At 37.6% G+C, this 21,305-nt stretch overlaps 1 protein-coding gene across 3 annotated transcripts in view; it reads left to right on the top strand.

Annotated features, from left to right (window-relative positions):
- The window catches only part of doc2b (double C2-like domains, beta), a 227,755-nt gene that overhangs the window by 40,434 nt on the left and 166,016 nt on the right, over positions 1–21,305 (top strand). For all 3 annotated transcript variants that reach the window (XM_084415425.1, XM_084415426.1, XM_084415424.1), the window contains exon 6: positions 12,327–12,489. In XM_084415425.1, the coding sequence (XP_084271551.1) occupies positions 12,327–12,489 (163 nt within the window). The remainder of the gene's footprint in view (positions 1–12,326; positions 12,490–21,305) is intronic.

Here is a 21,305-nt window from a genome sequence, read left to right as displayed (position 1 = left end):
TGATTTGTCCTGGGTCACAGGGCTCAAACGGTGCTTTTGGTCACCAGTGGTTGCACACCCACCCGCTACAAAAACTAATTTCACGAGACACTGCCTCCCCATTCAAATTAGCGATGCTATCACAAGACTAATTAAAATGCCAAGAGGAAATTGTTCAGAGCGATTTGCCTTTCATTCATCATATCCCAAATTTGCCAAATTTGATGTTTGCTATAATTGCTAAAGGCAATGGTATGTTTATCAGATGCATCTTGAGATGTTCAGTCATTTAACACCCCTAAGCTCTGATGCTGTGGTACAGAATGTCTTGCAGAGCTACAGTTTGGGTTAATATTACTGGCTACACCCCTGTTCCTCATTCTAGCCAATGGGATTGGATCTGATCCAGCTCTGTGCCATAATTTATTGGGTTGTGTGACAAGTGCAATTTGCTTTCCTCTTATAGACGTGGACATTGCACAGCCATGTCATGTGACCAAAACCATTTCATATATTTCCTATAAAAGCCCATGTGTTTCCTGTCACAACGCAATTTGTCTTGTCACATCCGAGGTCTGCAACAGTCATTTAAATAGCAGGCGTAGTTTAAGGGTCTGCTAAAGGTGCTACTGTAAGCTTGATATTTCATAGGTCAATTATATTTTGTCTGGATCTATTAATGAATTCAAATATGCATTAAAAATCCAATTACAATCCATTACAATGTGTTGAATACCCATTCACAAAAGGCCTCATTAAGAAATGAAATTGTGGAAAGGAAAAATTGAATCTTTAATTTCTTTAGATTTATACTGCAGACCTTAATGAATGTGTATCAAGGTCAAGAAGCTGCTTTAAAGCAGGTTTTTGGTATTTTAATGATATGAAAAGGTTTGTTTAGGTGAAAAATAAGTTGTCAACCATTTTAATCCAATATGAAAACAAATATATGCGTGTTGAAAGATTTGTTTTTCTGATCCTTCCCCCATCCCCATCTTAGACACTTATTTGTAATTGACCCTCAGAAATACCATACATGTGTCCAACATAAGATATAGATATCTTTAAAATGGATAAGCCTATTTCTATCCTAACTAATCATGATTAGGTGGCGAGCTACAGTTTTTTTTTTAAGCTGTCTATCCCAAATTAAACCGAACCACAATTTGGGAGTCAATGGTTTACATACTGTTTCCCCATAATGCATGTTTGAGCTGTTTTAACTGATAGCAACTTGCACTGACATATCTGAAAATATGTCAATGCCATTGTTTTATTTCAAGATGCACACCAGTAATGTTTTTTTTTCTTCTTTTTTTTCTCGAAGACATGTTTATAAATGCTACTTAATGTCCTAACTGAACTAAAGTATAATCCAGGCTTAATCTAAACCATGTCTGTGAAACCAGGTCTATAAGTGTTTTTTTTTATATTATTTATATATATATATATATATATATATATATATATATAAATAAAAATAAATAAATAAATATATATATATATAAATATAAATATAAATATATATATATATATATATATATATATATATATATAAATATATAAATATATAAATATATAAATATATAAATATAAATATATAAATATATATATATATATATATATATATATATATAAATATTATTAAATGGAGGCATGGGTGTTTATGATTGTCTGGTTTGTTCCATTCCCAACTGTAAAAGAGTTTATTATAATGGAGTGATAGAGAAAATAGGGAATAGAAATAGGTTCCAATGAAAATTTGACATATATATGTTTAAGCCTGTGTGTGTGTGATTGTATACATTAGGGGAACAAGGTATGATGGAATGCTTTGTGTGTATTTGTTGAAGAAGAGAGATTCATTCCCTGCGGTATATGCCTGGAGATAATGAGTCTCTAGATATTTATGTTCACAAAGACATGGTTACTTCTGTATTTCATCTTCTACTCCTCACTGACCTTGAAATAACACCGACACATTTCCCAAATGCTCTCTTATTCACTGCTTCTCCCCCCAATTCAGGGAATTAGAACTGCAGTTCACCCAATGATTTGTCTTAATGTGATGGTTTATGTGACAGACATGCATTAGACACAGGTGGTGCTTTATTTTTTTTATTGAATGCTTGTTCGTCATCATTCATGAAACTTAAGCTTTAATTAAATTCTGAAGTTGGGATGCACGATACTGCGCTCGTGTACTTGTACTCAGTAAAATGCTTTGGTACAACAACCAAAACCCCACAGCGCGTACAATACAGTGCTTGTGTGACAAAGAAACACAGACAACAGAGCAAACAGAGAGCAGAATGGATATATCAGAGAAGGATGTCTATGAAGTAAATTAATCAAATGAAAATGATGGTAAACAAATATTTATGCCTATATAGCAGCACAGACGTGTGCAAAACTTAATCATATATTTAAGTGAAACCTTGCGCTGTTACGTGATTTATGTTTAACGAGTGGTTCCCTATATTATTACAGGACAAGAAGTTGACTGTGCGCAAACATCCATCAACAAACTCCTGACGAATTCACACAAAATTATGTCAGCATGCCGTCTTTGCGAGTATCCTAGTGTAAACAGTTGGTTATGTCTTAAGTGAACGTAAACAGTTAAGAAATAAAATGCATGTGTAACAGTATTGAACTGTGCGTTTGGTCTTAAAGGGACAGGAGCCTAATTTCACTGGTATTTAAACATTTTAACCCAACCAGGTCAGTAGAAAAATCCTTAGCATTGAGTCCTGCTGAATCAGCTCTAAATATGCACTGTGCTATAGACAGAGCAATGAATGAACAGTGAAAGTAACAGAAGCTTGTACAATACATTTTAACAGGCATATTTAAGCATGAAAATAAGGAAATATATATTTGCTACACAAATCAAGAATATGATTCATATTATTTTGGTTTCTCTATCTAATATATTTATAAATTACAAATGCAGTGAAAAACAGGTATCAGTATTGGTGAATACCAAAAATTAAAGTATCTGTTTTGGCCTCGTTCTAGAAAGTGTGTTATTGGTGCATCCCCAAACTAAAGTGTGTCATATCTGGGCCTTTAGAGACACCAAACAGAGTCTCAAAAATATTTGTTTCCTAAACACTCACTGCCTCTGCTATTTGGCTGTTGTAACAAATAGTCTGTTGAAGTAAGGGATTGAATATTCAGCAACCCAAGCTTTATCATTTGTTCATCCGTATTATATCTGTTTTTTTACAGACACAGTCTCTATATGATGATATCTAGGTGAAAGAGTCTCTAATGTGATGTGATTTATCTGACCTCAATGACGTGAGACAGCTAGCAGACGGTCGGTTTAGCCAGTCTGTCTGCTTCCTGACCTGAGCCCCAAATTGTCATGTTGAGCTCTAAGACTATGTGCCATATTACTAGAGAGAAGAGCAGCACCATCCCAGGAGGGATGAATACCATCTCTTTTCAACAGGTCAGGTCTGCCCCAAAAACTTTTCCAATTGTCTATGAATTCTATATTATTTTGCGGACACCACTTAGACAGCCAGCCACTGAGTGAGCATAGTCTACTAAGTATCTCATCACTCCTGCGAGCAGGAAGGGGGCCAGAGCAAATTCCAGTGCCTGACATCGTACTTGCGAGTTCACACCTCTTTAACGTTAATTTTGGTGATCTCCGACTGGCGAAGTCGAACATCATTTGTGCCGACGTGAATAATAATCCTAGAGAATTTACGATTAGCATTAGCCAGCACTTTTAAATTTGCTTTGATGTCAGGTGCTCTGACTACCGGCAAACATGTGACTATGGTGGCTGGTGTCTCTATTTTCATGTTCCGTGTAATAGAATCGCCAATAACTAGGGCACTTTCAACAGGATTCTCAGTGGGTGTTTTACTGAGTGGAGAGAACCTGTTACTGTTACTTTTTGAATGCGCATGCGTCGCGTCTGAACGCGTTGTTGTCTTTGGAGCTCTACCGATTTGATTTATAATTCTTGATTTTCTCTTTAAACTCACTTAAAACGAACATTTTCTACTTTTCCTCACTGAGAAGCACTACTGCTCAAACCTCATAGTTACAACGCGGACTGTTGAGCAGACGCGTCTCAAGCCTATTAGTGATCCAACACCAGATACTCTTAAAGGTTAGTCCTGTGGATCACGGCTGAACGCGTCTTCTCCACACTCACTTACAAACAAACATTTTTTTTTTGCTTATCGTGCGTCTACTCTACACCCTTACCACTAAAAAGATGGATTATATCCAAGACTTCAGTCATAAATTAGTATTAATATTGATAGCATCACTGGTAGCTTCGTTGCTAACTTACTGTCCATCTGTTAAAATGGCGAATATATCAGATGTAAGTAGTCTACCTTTTGGTGCAGGTGAGGACACATTTGAGCTGCACGCACTGCAGTCTGAACTGGAAGCTGTTGAGAAACAGATCCACGACCTTTTATTGAGACAAGCCGAGCTGATAGACCGCGCCGATGCACATAAATCAGTGATTAACGTTACTAACCCGCTGACTCCGACCTCGTCTACTCCGTGCGCTTCTCAGCATCGGTCCCGAGCGCCGAGGTCGCGATCAGCCATGGTCTCGTTCGCTCCGGCTCCAACACGCCACCACGAAGCCTGGGTGGTTCTGCAGCGGAAGACGCGAGTTAGGTCTAGACCAAGACTCTCTCCGACCCTCCCGGTTTTCAAGTTATCCACACAAAACCGCTTCTCCCCTCTTCGCGAAACAGAACGCGATGCTGTGATCATCGGCGATTCCATCGTTCGGCACGTACACGCTACGTTAGGTAAAAGTAAGGTGCACAGTCACTGCTTTCCTGGTGCTCGTGTTTCTGAAATCGCTACTCACGTTCCCGAGATTCTGAACAGTGACGAGCGCGTCGGAACTGTGGTCCTGCACGCGGGAGTGAACGACATCAGGCTGCGCCAGACGGAGGTTCTGAAGAAAGACTTCAGGAATCTGATCAATACGGTACGCAGCACATCGCCTGAAACAACGATCATAGTGTCAGGACCGCTTCCCACGTACCGACTAGGGCATGAAAAGTTTGCGCTAAATGAATGGTTAATGTCATGGTGCAATGAGCAGAAACTGCTCTTTGTAAATAACTGGAATCTGTTTTGGGAGTGTCCTAGGCTTTTCCGTGCTGATGGCTTACACCCAAGCAGATTCGGAGCAGATCTTATGTCGGATAACATCTCCAAAATGTTAAATACCTTTTGACTAGTAACCAAAAGTCCAAATCATAGTCTCTGCTGCACCAGTTTAACTGATATAAATACTAGTGTAGAACATTGCATAGAAACTGTGTCTATTCCTCGTTTAGTGAGATCAAATAATAAATCTACTGCAGGATCTAGGAAAAATCTAATTGTTATTAAAACAGAAAATGTTGCTATTAGTAAACAAAAACAATTTCTAAAGCTAGGTCTTCTAAACATTAGATCACTCACACCTAAGGCAGTTATTGTAAATGAAATAGTCACAGATAATAGCTTCGATGTACTTTGCCTTACTGAAACCTGGCTTAAACCAAATGATTATTTCGGTCTAAATGAGTCTACTCCAGCAGGATACTCCTTTAAGCATGAGCCCCGTCTGATTGGTTGTGGCGGCGGTGTTGCAACAGTCTATAGAGATATTCTCAATGTTACTCAGAAAACGGGTTATAAGTGTATTACGTTTGAAGTACTTGTACTAAATGTTACGCTCTTAGATGTTAGAAAAACATCCCTATTATCTCTAGCCTTGGCTACCGGAAATAGACCGCCTGGGCCTTACGCTGATTTCTTAAAAGATTTTGCAGATTTTCTCTCAGACCTATTAGTCAATGTCGATAAAGCATTAATTGTTGGAGATTTTAACATACACGTAGATAATCCAAATTATGCGTTAGGGGCTGCATTTACAGATTTATTAAATTCATTTGGGGTCAAGCAAAACGTCACCGGACCAACTCATCGTCTTAATCATACACTCGATTTAATTATATCACATGGAACCGATCCAACCGATATAGATATCATTCCACAAAGTGATGATGTCACTGACCATTACATGGTAACTTGCATATTACGTACTGCTGTAATATGTCATGCGGCGCCGCGTTATCAACTAGGCAGAACAATCCTTCCATCCACCATAGATAATTTCTCAAATTGCTTATCTGATCTGTCTCAGCTGCTCAGTGAACCCAAACAAACAGATGAACTAGAGGAACTAACTAGCACTATGAGCACCATTCTCTCTAGAACATGGATGTTGTTGCACCCATTAAATTAAAAAAGGTCAGAGAAAAAAGTAAAGCACCGTGGTACAACAATACTACGCATGTTCTAAAGAGAGAAACCCGTATTTTAGAGCGTAAATGGAAACAAACTAATTTAGAGGTCTTTAGAATCGCATGGAAAGACAGTATGTCACGTTATAAAAAGGCCCTAAAAGCGCCCAGGGCTGAGCACCTCCGCAAACTAATAGAAAATAACCAAAATAATCCAAGGTTTTTATTTAACGCCGTGGCTAGACTAACAAATAAACAGACATCACCCGAACAAAATATCCCGTTACAGTTTAGTAGTAATGATTTCATGAAGTTCTTCACTGAGAAAATAGAAAGCATCAGAACCACAATTGTAAACGTTCAATCTTCAATTGCGCCTTATAATTCAGCCTCAATTATCACCCTGCAAGAACAATTACAGTGCTTTACAACTATAGAACAAAAAGAGTTAAATAAACTTATCACTTCATCTAAAACAACAACATGTTTATTAGATCCTATACCAACTAAACTACTGAAAGAAGTGTTACCTGTAGTGGAAGAGCCTCTCCTTAATATTATTAACTCGTCTTTATCTTTAGGGCATGTTCCAAGAACATTTAAACTGGCAGTTATAAAACCACTCATTAAGAAACCACAATTAGATCATAATAACCTAGCAAATTATAGACCCATTTCAAATCTTCCATTTATGTCTAAAATACTAGAAAAAGTGGTGTCCGCCCAACTGGGCTCTTTCTTGCAAGAAAAAGATATCTTTGAAAAGTTTCAGTCTGGATTCAGACCGCACCATAGCACTGAAACTGCGCTCGTTAAAATCACAAATGATTTACTTTTAGCTTCTGACCAAGGCTGTATCTCAATACTAGTTTTACTTGATCTTAGTGCTGCGTTCGATACTATAGATCACACAATACTCTTAGATCGACTACAAAATTACACTGGTGTTCAAGGACAAGCATTAAGCTGGTTCAAATCATACTTATCTGACCGCTACCATTTTGTCTATTTAAATGGAGAAAAATCTATCATAACTCCAGTAAACTATGGAGTGCCGCAGGGATCTGTGTTAGGCCCTCTGTTATTCTCAGTATATATGATGCCACTTGGAAATATTATAAGGAAACATGGAATTAGTTTCCATTGTTATGCTGATGACACTCAAATATATATTTCATCACGGCCAGATGAAAACGCTAAATTATCCAAATTGACAGAGTGTGTTAAAGATATAAAAGATTGGATGACGCGTAATTTTCTTTTATTAAATCCAGACAACACAGAGGTATTACTTATCGGTTCAAAAAACCGCCCACAAAACCTCTCACAATACAACTTTAACATCGTAGGATGTCCTGTTACTTTATCCTCTACAGTAAAAGACCTGGGTGTTGTACTCGATTGCAACCTGTCTTTCGAAAATCATATTTTGTATGTTACAAAAACAGCCTTTTTCCACCTTAGAAACATTGCTAAGCTACGTAACATGCTATCAGTTTCTGATGCAGAAAAGTTAGTTCATGTATTCATGACCTCGAGACTAGATTGCTGTAATGCTTTATTAGCCGGTTGTCCTGCATCCTCAATAAACAAGCTACAGTTAGTCCAAAATGCCGCCGCTAGAGTTCTTACTAGATCAAGAAAATATGATCATATAACACCAATTTTATCATCACTGCATTGGTTACCTATAAAGTTCCGTATTAATTACAAGGTATTGCTACTGACTTATAAAGCCCTAAACGGCCTAGCTCCAGTCTATTTAACGGATCTTCTATCGCCCTATAATCCATCGCACTCTTTAAGATCACTAAATTCAAGGCTTTTGGTCATACCTAGGATATCCAGAACCACCAAAGGAGGGAGAGCATTTTCACATTTAGCCCCAAAACTCTGGAATAGTCTTCCTGATATTGTTCGTTGCTCAGACTCGCTCTCCCAGTTTAAAACTAGATTAAAGTCGCATCTCTTCAGCCAGGCATTCATATAATATTTTTTATCTTACAGTTCAAACTACAATCCGACTACAGCGTCTCATGGTTCACCCAGTTGCCCTGCTGCACGGGCTCTACAGCCTGAACCGAACAATGTACAGAGTTCACTAAGCTAGTCGCATCCAAAGCAGTATCTAAAGCCCTTGCATTCTTACTATCCTCGATTAAAGTTTGGATGCGTGTCGCTAGTTCTGAAATCTTCTCCGTCAGCCTGACTGTCTCCCTGCATTTATCACATGTAAATCCTTCATTGCTGAAAGAGAATGCTATGCTATACATGTGACATGAAGTGCAAGTGACAATAACAGAAGACTTTACTTACCGTGTTAGTTGACTGATCCTACTCACCACAGTTGTTTGATTTGTAAAAGGCGCGGGCTTGTGCGAGAGAAAAGACGGCAAGCACGGATGGCAGGTTAACAGGCTAGCGAGATATTAGCGTGTTATGCTAGCGATAACGATTTAGATAAAAGCTAGCGATGTCAGATTAATGTGATAGGCAATATTAGACAATATATAATATATGTTGATGAGTAAGGTAAATTTAGCAAATAAGAACAGCAACGGAGCTTACAGACACAGACCAGCAGCAAGACAGACAGGAGCAATCGATCAAAGCGGACAGGAGCAATCGAATTCCCTCGAATTCGATTGTTGAATTCGATTCTTCAACAGTTACACTGTAATTAGTTGCTAGTAATTAACTGCTTATTTAGAGTAACTTACCCAACACTGCTTAGTGCCAAGTATAAAATGTATCAATGAATTTTCACCCAGAAACAGCCTACACACTGATAGCATAGCAACATTATTCTGCTTATGTAGGCTTCTATAAAAACTAGGGGGCTATACACTCATAAGGGGGCAAAACCAGACATTCCAGTCATTTAAAGTGGATCGTTTTTTCTAAATTACACGTTATCTCCCTCTGATAAAACTCAGTTCTGTGAAATTGACTGTTCACAAATGACTCCGTTATTTTATTTTTTTCACTGTGAATGAACTGATTGCAGTAGTAGTTTAAAATGTACTTTTCTCTCTAGCTGGCTAGCACAAATTGGTACCCTGGGGAATACAAAACGGTTGCTTCCTGCATTCCTTTGGCTTCTGCACTAAACACAAAGACTTCATCTATGCACAAAGAATCTTTAACATTTCTTTCCTTTGCATGTTTGTTGCGCACATCAAAAACCGTCAGAGGTGAAGACCAATGCAAAATGTGCAAAACAAGCAAGGCTATATATTCTTAGATGATTGATTGACCCTGCAAGCTAGATGTGCATGATTTTGTCTGGCCAGTGGTTGTGCAAATGGAGTTGTAACTGAGAAGGTACAGCTGGAGTTGATGTTTGCCAAGACTCCAGCAGCTGCTCTCAGTCCTGACATTTCAGAGTCTGCTGTCCATCACTTCTTAATTGTCTTCCTGGCTACAACAGGGCCTGGTCTACCGCGCATCAGTCTCTCTCTGTTATACCACTGTATGAGTGACTTGCACTGGACCGTAATGTGCTCAGAACACCTCTAGAGCATTGCAGTGTTGCATGTGTTTTGAAAGGACTGTTTGAATTTTTGGTGTGTGTCACCTGATTAAGTGCCACTGCCTTGAAAATGATGGGTCTGCAGTTAATTACTTGTCTGCTGGGTTCTGTGGTATGAAATGAACATGAATGAGCATAACCAGTCATCCATATTGAGTAGACATTCATTAAAGTACCAAATGGAAATGCCATATAACAAAGATAGTGAAAGATTTCAAATATACTCTGCCACTCCGCTCAGCCACCGTGGTGTTGTGACCGACCAAAGTTCCAGTAGTTGTTAACAGTACATGTGTTCAATACTACAGAAATTAATACTGTACATGTAACAATTCATGTCCCAGCGGCATTAGAACAATGCCATGTAGCCTTCACATATTTCTCATGTATATAACTGAAAGTAGCTTAAAGTTTTAACATATAACACATAACATAACACAACTAAACATATAACACATTGCACAAAACAAAACAGTTCAGCGCTCATGCACCTGCTGAGAACAGATTTATCTCGGCCAGTCCTTCGGGAATTTGCTGCTGGCTCTTATGTAGATAGTGTTGAAACATGAGGTATACTTCATTTTGGGTATATCAAATGAACTGTTATTAATCTATTACTTGTTCCAGAGCAAATCGATTTGGCTAAGGGCAAGGATATGTTTCATAATTTCTGCTTTTGTACTTTTGACTGAACTGTTTGCTTGTGTTGATTTCCTATTGTACAAACTAATACTTTTGTAACGGCTGATATTGTTTAAATATTTGTCAATATTATTTTATATAAATAACATGCTGTATGCGGTTTTGAGAAAGGGTCCGTTAGTGATTGTGATTTTGACTTTAGTGAAAATTACATTATTCTGCCATTAAATGGCAGCAAATACTGTCTTTATGAGTGAGTCAGTAGCAAAGATTTTTATATTGAAATGGACTGAAACAGGGTTGTAAATAAGGACATTGTTGTTAATAAAAAAAATAAAAAAAATTATATATATATTTTTTTTTTTATTAACTCCTTATAAGACGCAACTTACAAATGCATTGACTAGCGTTGTCATGGGAAATCCTCTTAACGATTAAAGAGACAAAGAAATCGTTTTCCTCAGTGGACATTCAAACTGATTTTGTGATTATGATTGACCTGAAGAATATCAGCTTGATGCAAGTAATGTACTCGCTTAAAGGCCTGTTCACACCAAGGACGATAACTATAAAGATATAGTTCTAAAAAACATTCTCAATAGTAAACAATAACAGAGTCCACACCACAGGTATAACGATAACGACAAAGAAACAATATCATTGCAATCACTTTCAGAACGATTTTATCCAACTGATGAACGGTTAAAATATTGACAGCCAATCAGAATCCATCCTGCTCTAACAAGCTCGAGCATTTCAAGTGACAGACAAGCACACGCTTAGAATAAGCAGAACGATATTGTCCACTGGTGTGGACACTATATGGTTATCTTTATAGTTATCGTTCTTGGTATGAACGGTCCTTTAGTCGATCTCTCTCATAATAATTCATAAATTGTTACATTTATATTGTGTTTTTCTGGGTACTCAAAGCGCTTTACATATGGAAAGGAGAATCCCCTGAACCACCACCAATAATACTCTACATAATACAATAAGCTTCACTGAAGTGACTGAACGTTCATTCGTTACTAGTTCTAAAGTAACATTTTAGAATTAGTAACGGAGGCTTGGGCTCAATTGTTAAACTGTCAACTTGAGATTTGACTCCGTGGCGGAAGGAAGTAGTTCTGCACAAAAGTTTTTTTTTTTTCTTGTACATTTACTCACTTGTGCCGTTGAACTGTTTTTTAAACACAATATCACACTCGTAGCCGTGCGATATGGCTCTATATTATTTGGATAATTAGTCAAAAAATAAATCTGTTAATTCTGATCCTGTTGCATGGAACTGAATAAAGAATAATAAACTATATTGATATTTAATATTAATATATTTTCTGTCCAATTTTAATGTTACTTGTAATAAAAGTGTGGTTATTTTATTTTATTGGCTTGTATTTTTTTAAATTAAGTATAATTTAAAATGATTGAATTTCATTAAAGTCTAATTGTGCAATTGTACAAAAAAACTAATTTAAAATAAGAAATAAAAAATTTAAGAAGCATTTTTGGTTTTCGGGCAAGTGCTCCTGAATTTTCGGTTTCGGCTCAGAATTTTGGTGACTCCCATAATATAATGTAATATAATAAAATTAATATAATATAATATGATATTTTAATATTAAAATTAGTATTTTAACATTAAAACATTACACAGATTTTGAGAGCATGCTAGTTAGCTGGACAGACAGCTGTGATGTTTTGTGTTAAATGTACGATAAAGTTTAAATGCAGTGCTCGATTCTCTCCAGATGAGCATTCTGTCATAACTTTGTGTCTTTGGCCACATGAGTTTACTTTGTTCCTTTGAGTACATGCTCTAAATCACTCCACAATGAGCTGTGCTTGATTTGTTTTCCTTTCCCTGCTCTTCGAAGGTGTGGAAACGTTCTGGAGCCTGGTTCTACAAAACTCTGCCGAAGCATATTCGTCCCATTAAGGATTCAGTTCTAGATAACAGGAAGTCAGTATTAGAAAGTGGGGAGCAGCTGCCAGTGGCCAGGAGTGCACCAGTCAGCTACACATGGGCTCAAAGCAAAGGTTAGATGCTAATTATTCTATTCTATTCTATTCTATTCTATTCTATTCTATTCTATTCTATTCTATTCTATTCTATTCTATTCTATTCTATTCTGAAATTCTTGTACTCTGGCCATAAAAAAGACTGTTGTGCTCAAGGAGCAACGGGATCAAATCCGATTTGTGAAATCCCATTCTCCCTTTTTCTCCCATTACTTTTTTGTCTGGTTTCACTGTCCCTAAAATTAAAGGCAAAGATCAAAACAAAATATTGATTTAAAAAAAAACAAAAAAACAATGGACTTAAAGGAATAAACTGCGTCCAATACAAGTTAAACTCATTCAACAGCATTTGTTTCAAACATTGATTATTATGAAAAATAAATTCCACTCGTCCCCCCTTTTCTTTAAAAAAAGTAAAAAAGTCAGGTTACTTTGAGTGGAGGTGAATGCTCACCATTTCAATAGTATAGCGACAAGATGTAGACAATGATTTTAGTGTGAGGAAATCACGTACCGTTTCTGTGTTAGTTGTATCCAAATTATGTCTCATTTTCATTGCCATGAAAATGAAACCATGTAACCATAAAAAGTATGAGACTAATACAACGAACAGAAGAATAAATGGTAATGTGCTTTTATAACATTACAAAGCTTTATATCTCTGCTTTAAATCCTCCAACAATCGGCCCCATCTACTTCGAATATTAGTGCCTCATCGTTTAAAACATTTTTTTTTTGAAAAGGCCTTTTGAGGACCAAATCTTGGCTTTTAAAGAAAATACTTTATTTGAAAATATTTTTTATATTGCATATTTAAATTTTTAATTGTTGTATTTAAAGAATGGTAAATGCTGCTAAAATGTACAATCACATTCAGAAATAAACACTTTTACACTAAACGCTAAACCATAAAACACTACCATAAAAATGACCAAGTTCTCATTTAGTGGATTTCACTGTACATAATAAAGGTGAGAAATCAGTCATAGTGACAGATGCTGGCATGTCAAAAAAACAAAGGTGTTTAATCTGCATTACCTATCTGATACAGGGGATATGAATGTTTTTTTCCTTAGGCCGATCACATATCGCTGAATAGACAGCAGTTTCTCCCTGTAGTTGGAGGGCAAGCGCTAATCTTTTACGCCAAATCATTCATCATTCAAAGCAGCCACTTTGAAGGTATTGGGGAGGTGCGTCAGTAAAAATAAGAAATGATGAATGATGAAGAAGCAAAGCAAGAAATGATGCTGGTGGGTAAGTTCAGCTTTTTGGCGATTTTCCAGTGCCTTCAGCTGGATGACGGCACTGGTTATGGGAAACCCCTAAAAAATTTTTTTTTGGCTACGTACTGACACACATGCCTTTTCAGATTGTTTGTAAACAATAGGCACCGAGTAACTTCCGGGTGGCAGAACGCGAGCGGCTTCCACTGACTAACTGGAGAGATCCAGCCAGCGACTGCAACAGTTACATAGTTAAAAACATTGTTGTTGATCAAAGTTGAAACGATGATGAAAACGTGTTGTGTTTGGGGTTGCGCTGCCAGATATACAGCAAAAGGTGTAGGGGTTTCATCGATTTCCTGTGGGTGAGGAGGTTATAGCGAGTGGACGTCGTGTCGTCAAAAGTAGGAAATCTTAACGATCCCCTAAATCAGGGGTGCCCAACCCTGCTCCTGCCGATCGACTGTCCTGCACAGTTTATCTCCAACCCTAATCAAACACACCTGAAGCAACCAATTAAGGTCTTCAGGGTCACTTGAAAATTAAAGGCAGGTGTGTTTGATTAGGGTTGGAGATGAACTGTGCAGGACAGTCGATCGGCAGGAGCAGGGTTGGGCACCCCTGCCCTAAATTATATGATTCATCCAACGTTTACATTTCTGCTGCCAACCCTGCTTGCCCTTCAACTCTGCTTCGTGTATTCTCAAAACGGTCCATCTACAAAATCACAGCAGAGCATTTATCTTCCGCCGGGGAAATTCGAGACTAATATTAGTAAACTTGTCTCTTTTGAAGATCAGACTCATTGCCAGTCACTGCCTGAAGTAAAAGAGGGCTGCCCACTCTCACGCAATCACCGTGAGACTCACGCAATTGTCACTTTTCACACGCTCTCACGCCACACATCCATTTTCTCACGCAACTTACCGAAATGTATATTCGACCAATCAGTGTTTTTCAACCGCGCAAAGGTCAATATAACAGCTGGAGAACAATTGTCACACAACATTTACCTCAGGAAAGCCATTTAATGACTATGATAGGCTATATAGCACGTTATTTTGGCTAGAAAAAAGAGCTATAGAGAGTATTTTGCTAATTATGTGTAGGCCTACTATATTACATATTTATTATATTTTTTACTTGTATCATTAAACACAGTTGTTATTATGATAAAAAATGCATTATATTTAATTACATTTTTTATTTTTATTACATTTTTACTGTCGACGGTGGGCCTCCCTTCCAAGCAATTTACTAGCGTTGCCATAGGAACGCTTCGGCTTTTGCCACCCGGAAGAACGTCTAATACTGATGTGACGTCATGGTGAATTGTCGTATTGTTGCAGGTGCATTATTGACATGTAAAAGTCTAGCCCCCAAATATAAGACGGAAATACATCTTTTTTTAGATGTATTTCCAGGAAAAAAAGAACATTTTATATTTGGAACAATACGATATAGTTAGTATTGAACTCAGAACATTTGGACACAAAAATAAATGCTAGTCTTTTCAACCAAACCAATCCACAAAAAAAGAAGTTTGTTGGGTTTAAAATTGTAAAACATTAGATCTACTTTGCTATTATGTACACACACTTGACTGGATTTTGTCTGTAATTAGGTAATTGTAGCAGGTATCCAAATATACTGGTGAGGCTATAGATCTAAAGGTCAGTTGGCTTATTAATACACCCCTTAATAATTTTTGCATTTTAGATGGGACATCCCATTCTCTACCAGTGGTGCTATTAATGAGCTCTGCCAATCTTAAGGTGACCCCATTTAACCCTTCTCCAAATAAACATTCACTCTCACATCCATTTCAGGCTGAAACGCTTTATAGCTTCCAGGCACAGTTCTGCTTAACCTTGCAGAAATGCATTTAAGAGGGGATGAAAAGTGAAATATATGTAAAAATAAACTCTCCATGGCATGAATTAAATGGACCCATCTGCAGTGTGTGATAAGCTTACTTATCAGAAGAATTAGGCAGTTCTACAGCATATGAACCAACGGCCCTCAAGCGCTGTCTCTCATAGTTAAGACACACAGAGGACCAATATATCATCATTTTATTACCTATAATAAAGCTTGTGGTCCATCAGAGTTTACAGTCACACGGTATCTCATGCATTTCATTATCTCTGACATGCAAATAAGATGTTCAGGAACGTTCATCAATTCCACATATGGGGCTTCTTTATAGCTTTACAAAGATGTATCGATGGAATGGTTTACATTGGCAGGAGCACATCTGTTCATATGTTCCTAGACTGTGATTCATATGCAGTTTTCCTTTTTTTTTCTTTTTTTTAAACCAGCCTTAGAGTAACAAATGTGGCTTGGTACCATCCACACGTGCTTTAGAGTGAGAGGTGTATGAGGTGCATTAGTGTTGTGGGGTGGACACCTTTTCTGACTGTATCCTTAAAGGATGATTGAATAAATGAGGTCTGAATGGCTTGTGGTGGGACTAACATAGAGTAATACCTCCATACAATCTGCTGCTATTATGCATGAGTACATCAGAGGCTGTTGCCGAATGAAGCATGATATAAGTTAGTCTGGCTATCACCAGACCAAGCTCAATCTTTTAAGATTGAACATTGGTCTGGGGAGTCTGCTATGTATTTTCTACTGCACAAGAGGCATTATCAACAGGCATAGTTCAAATGACTCTGTACGCAATTGGATAGTCCTTCAGCCAATCAGACCAACGATCCGGATGACGTACTTTGCAGAGCTACGTGAAAACTCCAGGCAGGAAATGTGTTCTGCGGTTTGCAGAAACAGTAATGGAATCGAGCGATTTTTGCAGGTTATGAAAAAAAAAAAACATGAAAGTTTGTAGTATTTACACCCACTCGAGCGATTCATTTGCTAAAAAGAAGCCATTGAGCATCGTCGAGAGGTTAAAAGGAATTGGACAGAGCCGTAACGGCTCTGGAATTGGATTGGATTAAACCCACCAATAGCGTGCCAGGTGGATAAGCCAGTTTGTGATTGGTTCCCACAAATTTGTAAAGGAAGCAGCAGAGATAAATGTACAGGTTTCCAGCCTGAGCTGCAGGGCGAAATCAAATCGCCGGCAGATCAGGCTGGGTTTACCCAATCTAGATATAAGTGCAAGTTGATTTAGGAATTTCTCCTTCCTGACCCTTCGATAACATACACTCTTATAAGATTTCTTCAGAGGTTTTTGCAGCATTTTAGGCTCGACAAAGAATTTTGTTCTTCTCAAGAACCATATTTGGCTATATAGGGTTCTTGAGTTCAGTGGCGGCTCGTCAGGGGAGGGAAGGGAGGCACAGACTACCCAACATTTTGAGGTGAAAATGGGAGACAGTAATTCATTTTTAATGTCTCAGAATGTGTATTTCTTGCTTGTAATTTCAACCGTAATTTTCACCGCGCATATCTTTCCCGAATGTGCCGAATCTGCAAAAATGGGAGTCCGAGGGGAAAGAGAAAGGAAGGGGAAGGCAAATCCATAGCCGGAGACTTGTGTCTCCATTGGTAAAACAAAATGAGCCAATCACCGTTGAGTGTTTCACTTTCAGCAATTAAGAGTGTCGAGAAAAGTCAGAGGAGGCTAGCCTCCCTTGGTATATCAACCAATCATCGAAGAGACTTAAATTACGTGATGTTAGTTTAAACTGCTACCGTTTTTTATTTTTTTTTCTGGTCGCAGAGTTTAAGTAAAATGCAGTGCTCATTTCTTTCACTGTTGTTTGATCAGCCATCCAATCACAGTGGAGGAGAGGCAGGGCAAATACCACACTGACCAACCAACACATTTTGCTTGTATAACAGATGACAACAAAATCATTTAAAACAAGGACCGAAGCAAGTACTTCATATATTGCCAGCATTTTTATATTCAGAAACAAACTATTTGCGAAATCAGATACTAGTAAGACTCATGTGGATATTCTGTATCATATACCAAACTGGGGGAAAAAACAACAAGAAGAAAACACTGTGCTGCTGAAGTTCTCAACCGCCCTCAGGTGTTTTCAGAAGAGCGCCTGCCGTTTTCAGCTGACTGAAATACACACAGCCTAAAGGAGAATTTTGAAGACTACTTTACATGCTCGATTCAGTGCTGGCCTTTCTCTTTATGGTAATTACATTGAACTAGGATTAGAGTTTTTAAGATTCAAAAAGGTTGCAAAAGCACTATAAAGCACCAAAAGTGGTCTGTAATAATCATGCACTTGATTCTAAATGCTGGAATAATCTACGTCATTTTTTCCCACTTGTTTTTCAGTCTGGAGGAGTTGTTACTATTTGAAAAGTCAGAGCCATTCTGCAGATTTTGTGCAGTAGCAGTTGAAAGATCAAAAGTCTTGTGGTCCTCAGTCAATTAGTGTATGATCCCCATTTTTGGTTTGTGGATGATGCCTTGTGTTTTAAAATGTTCAGATTTTCAGGACAGCATCCTTGTTTTGTTTTTTAAAGGATTTGGTCCCTGTTGAATGTATGGAAAAGAGCGACCAGCACATTCTTGGGAATTTATTCTTTTTTCTCAGGTTTTCAATCTAAAACATCTTCCACAGATATGATTTGAAAAAATCCATATAAAATGCTTTACTGCCACTCTTAGGCTTGTGGCGTCAATTTGTGTACCCTGTGTAGATCAAATTGATCTGATCCACAGAAGAGAAGGGTTAAATCTGCAGCACATAGATGTTAACTATTGTCTATTGTAAAACATTCTTTGTGGAATAATGAAAAGACAAAAACAAAACCTGAATTTGTGCAGTTATTTCAGGACATTTTATACGCCTTCTGTCTTTTTTTTCTTTTCTTTTTTTGGTGTGTATTTACTCAGCAAGCTGAGAGTAAATGTTTCTAAGGCTTTTTTTGTGACCAAGCGCAATAATGTTGATACAATAATACTAAATCTGTATTGATCTAGTTGAAATCTGATTAAACAGAGCATGTTTGCTCTAGTCTTTTGAAGCCAGTTGTTTAAAAACTTGTTCTCAGAGAGTATTACAAAACATTGCAGAGACAGAGAAGAATTTATTTAAAGAAATATTACAGATTTAATAAAAGTCGTCATCTCTGGCTTACTGTAAATTAAATTCCCACAATATTATTCTCACTCATCCCTCCGTTTGTAAGTGCAATGGAAAACATTGGATTGAAATTAAGAAGTGCTTTAACAAAATGCAAGCTTCAGATTTCTGCAATTAAACCTTCTGCGGATCCGTCAGCTTGCTACAGATGTTGTCGATAAAGCTTAACTTGTATTTAATCTGGAACATCTTTTAATGTTGACAGGTCAAAATCATCACATCTCAACAAATATAACGGAGCAATATACACTTTCGACTGAATATTTCTGTTCCGCTGATTGTTAGACTGGGTGCAGTTTCACTCACTCTGATGTCATTGAACATGCAGGTGAAGCTCTTCCCGTCCCAGATGCTCTGGGGGACACGACAGAAAGAAGAAAGATGATTATCTAAACGTTCTGCTCAGCTGCTTTCAGATTTAAACAGAGATTTCATAAATTAAACTTCGGCTTGGTAAAGTTGTTTTATATGACTCAAAGTCATCCATTTTAGGGTGCGTTCACACTTGGCATGTTTGGTTCAATTAAAACAAACCCTGGTGCGATTGATCTGTTAGTGCGTATCATTTGAATAAGTGTGAACGCTGCCATCTGAACCCTGGTGCCACCAAAGAAGCGGACCGAGACCCCTGAAAAGATGGGTCTCGGTCCACTTCCAAACGAACTCTGGTGCGGTTCGACTGAAATATGAACGCAACAAGGACCAAAGACATGTAAACAAACCAAAAAACAGGACATGATGTCACAAGAAAAGGACAGAATGCCTCAAGCATGCCTGTTTTTTTTCTCATCATATTCTCAATGTTCCCCATCACAGTTCAGTACAGGCATCAGAACCGTGTCTCCTCGCGGCAGATCTTCATTTGTGTGTGTGACGGAGGGATTCCTGCCGCTGTTTTGACTCCTTTACACATTTTAGAAGCTCTTCACGAGTTCTCAGCTGGTCAAAATACCATCATATGTTGGTTACGCACATACAACAAGCATTGTTTTGGATGTTCAGTAAGTTCTGGCGCAAAATGTATGCCATGAAAGCAGACCAATCAGGTTTGAACATATCCCTTTGCCTTTAGGTTCAGTGTTAAAAATGCCAATGTGAAGACCACAGGGGCCAGTTGCATAATCATAGCCATTATGTTAAGACTGTGTCTTAAGAACTATGATCAGCTAGCAGTTAGTTAGAGGTAATCAGTCTTACTTTTAGGTATTGCAACCTAAAAGGTAAAACAGTTTATGCAACCGGCCCCCGGGACCTTTTTTTTTTTTTTTTTGGTCCAAACCAAGTGAACCAAACTACAAGTGTGAACATACCCTTAGTACAAATTTTGATAATTATTGGTTGTTATTTTCCTCTTTATTAAAGCTGCTTTGAAGCAATCTGTATCATATAAAGCACTATATACATAAGGTTCCAATAACTACTCTGGCAATAGAAGCACCTTACAGTGCATCTTATCTGCCATAAACCATAAGCACAGCTTAAGCACAACTTTTCTTCATCAACATTGATGCTTCTCTGGACTCTGCCTGCCAGAATCATTTATATACACTCATGAATTAATTCTGGTGGGTTAATCGGGCTAAACGTATGTAAATTTGGAAAATACAACTCATTGTAATTTCATGAAAATCCAGCTACTGGCAGCCATAACAGATTTGGGATGATAATGCGCCGGTCGGGTGGGTAATGAGCTCTTATTTAGAATTACTGATCACAAGGGAGTCTGTGACAGCGGTGAATCCCATTTTGTCTGAGAAGACACAAATTTTGTGACGTTTTGATGGGCTCTGAGAGTTTCCCATAAATGTGTTGCTAACGACGTGTATGTTGGTGACACAGAATTCTAATATATTTAGCTCATGTGAATGTTTTGCTTGAATATTTTGTAGGGATGCAAAAAAATTAAATGTCAGATGGTTGCCTGAATAACTGAATATAGTTCTGTATAATTTGCCTGGTTTCAGGTTCAGCTGAACCTGATTGGATGCATTTTTCAGGGAGTGTTTTTTTATTTTATTGTTTTATTTTTTTTATCATCAAACACGTGGTTGTGCGCAATGAAACAAAATACAGGGGTCTTGAGAATAATAATTAAAACAAAACGTTTATAAGAGTTTTACCATGTTGAAAGTCTAAAACATTTTGTTAGCACAATAATTAAATCATCATTGCTAAAAAATTCAATACAACAACACAAAATCTAGATAAACTACTGCAGTGAACCACATTAATAGACTTGTTGACCAACGTTACCCATTTCTAAACTGGGAGGTAACACCTGTTAGTGAAAAGCTGCAAATAAGCAAAAGATGACTTAAGTAAGATATGGAGTAGATTATTTTTCTGCTTTTTAGAAATAAAAGACCTAAAAAGGAATCATTATTACAAACATTCTTCAGATGATACTAGAAATTGCCCAGAACACTGCTGCATGCAGAGTATTATTGGGTAAGGCCTTTGGGGAGGTAAGAATTTACTATCTTTTAGATTTTTAACGAATTCTTCTCATCATAGCGAAAGG

Source organism: Rutilus rutilus (genome assembly GCF_951802725.1).
Source record: "Rutilus rutilus genome assembly, chromosome: 7".
Lineage (NCBI taxonomy): Eukaryota > Metazoa > Chordata > Actinopteri > Cypriniformes > Leuciscidae > Rutilus > Rutilus rutilus.
The sequence above is the reverse complement of the archived record's forward strand: the minus strand, read 5'-3'. Positions and strand labels throughout refer to the sequence as shown.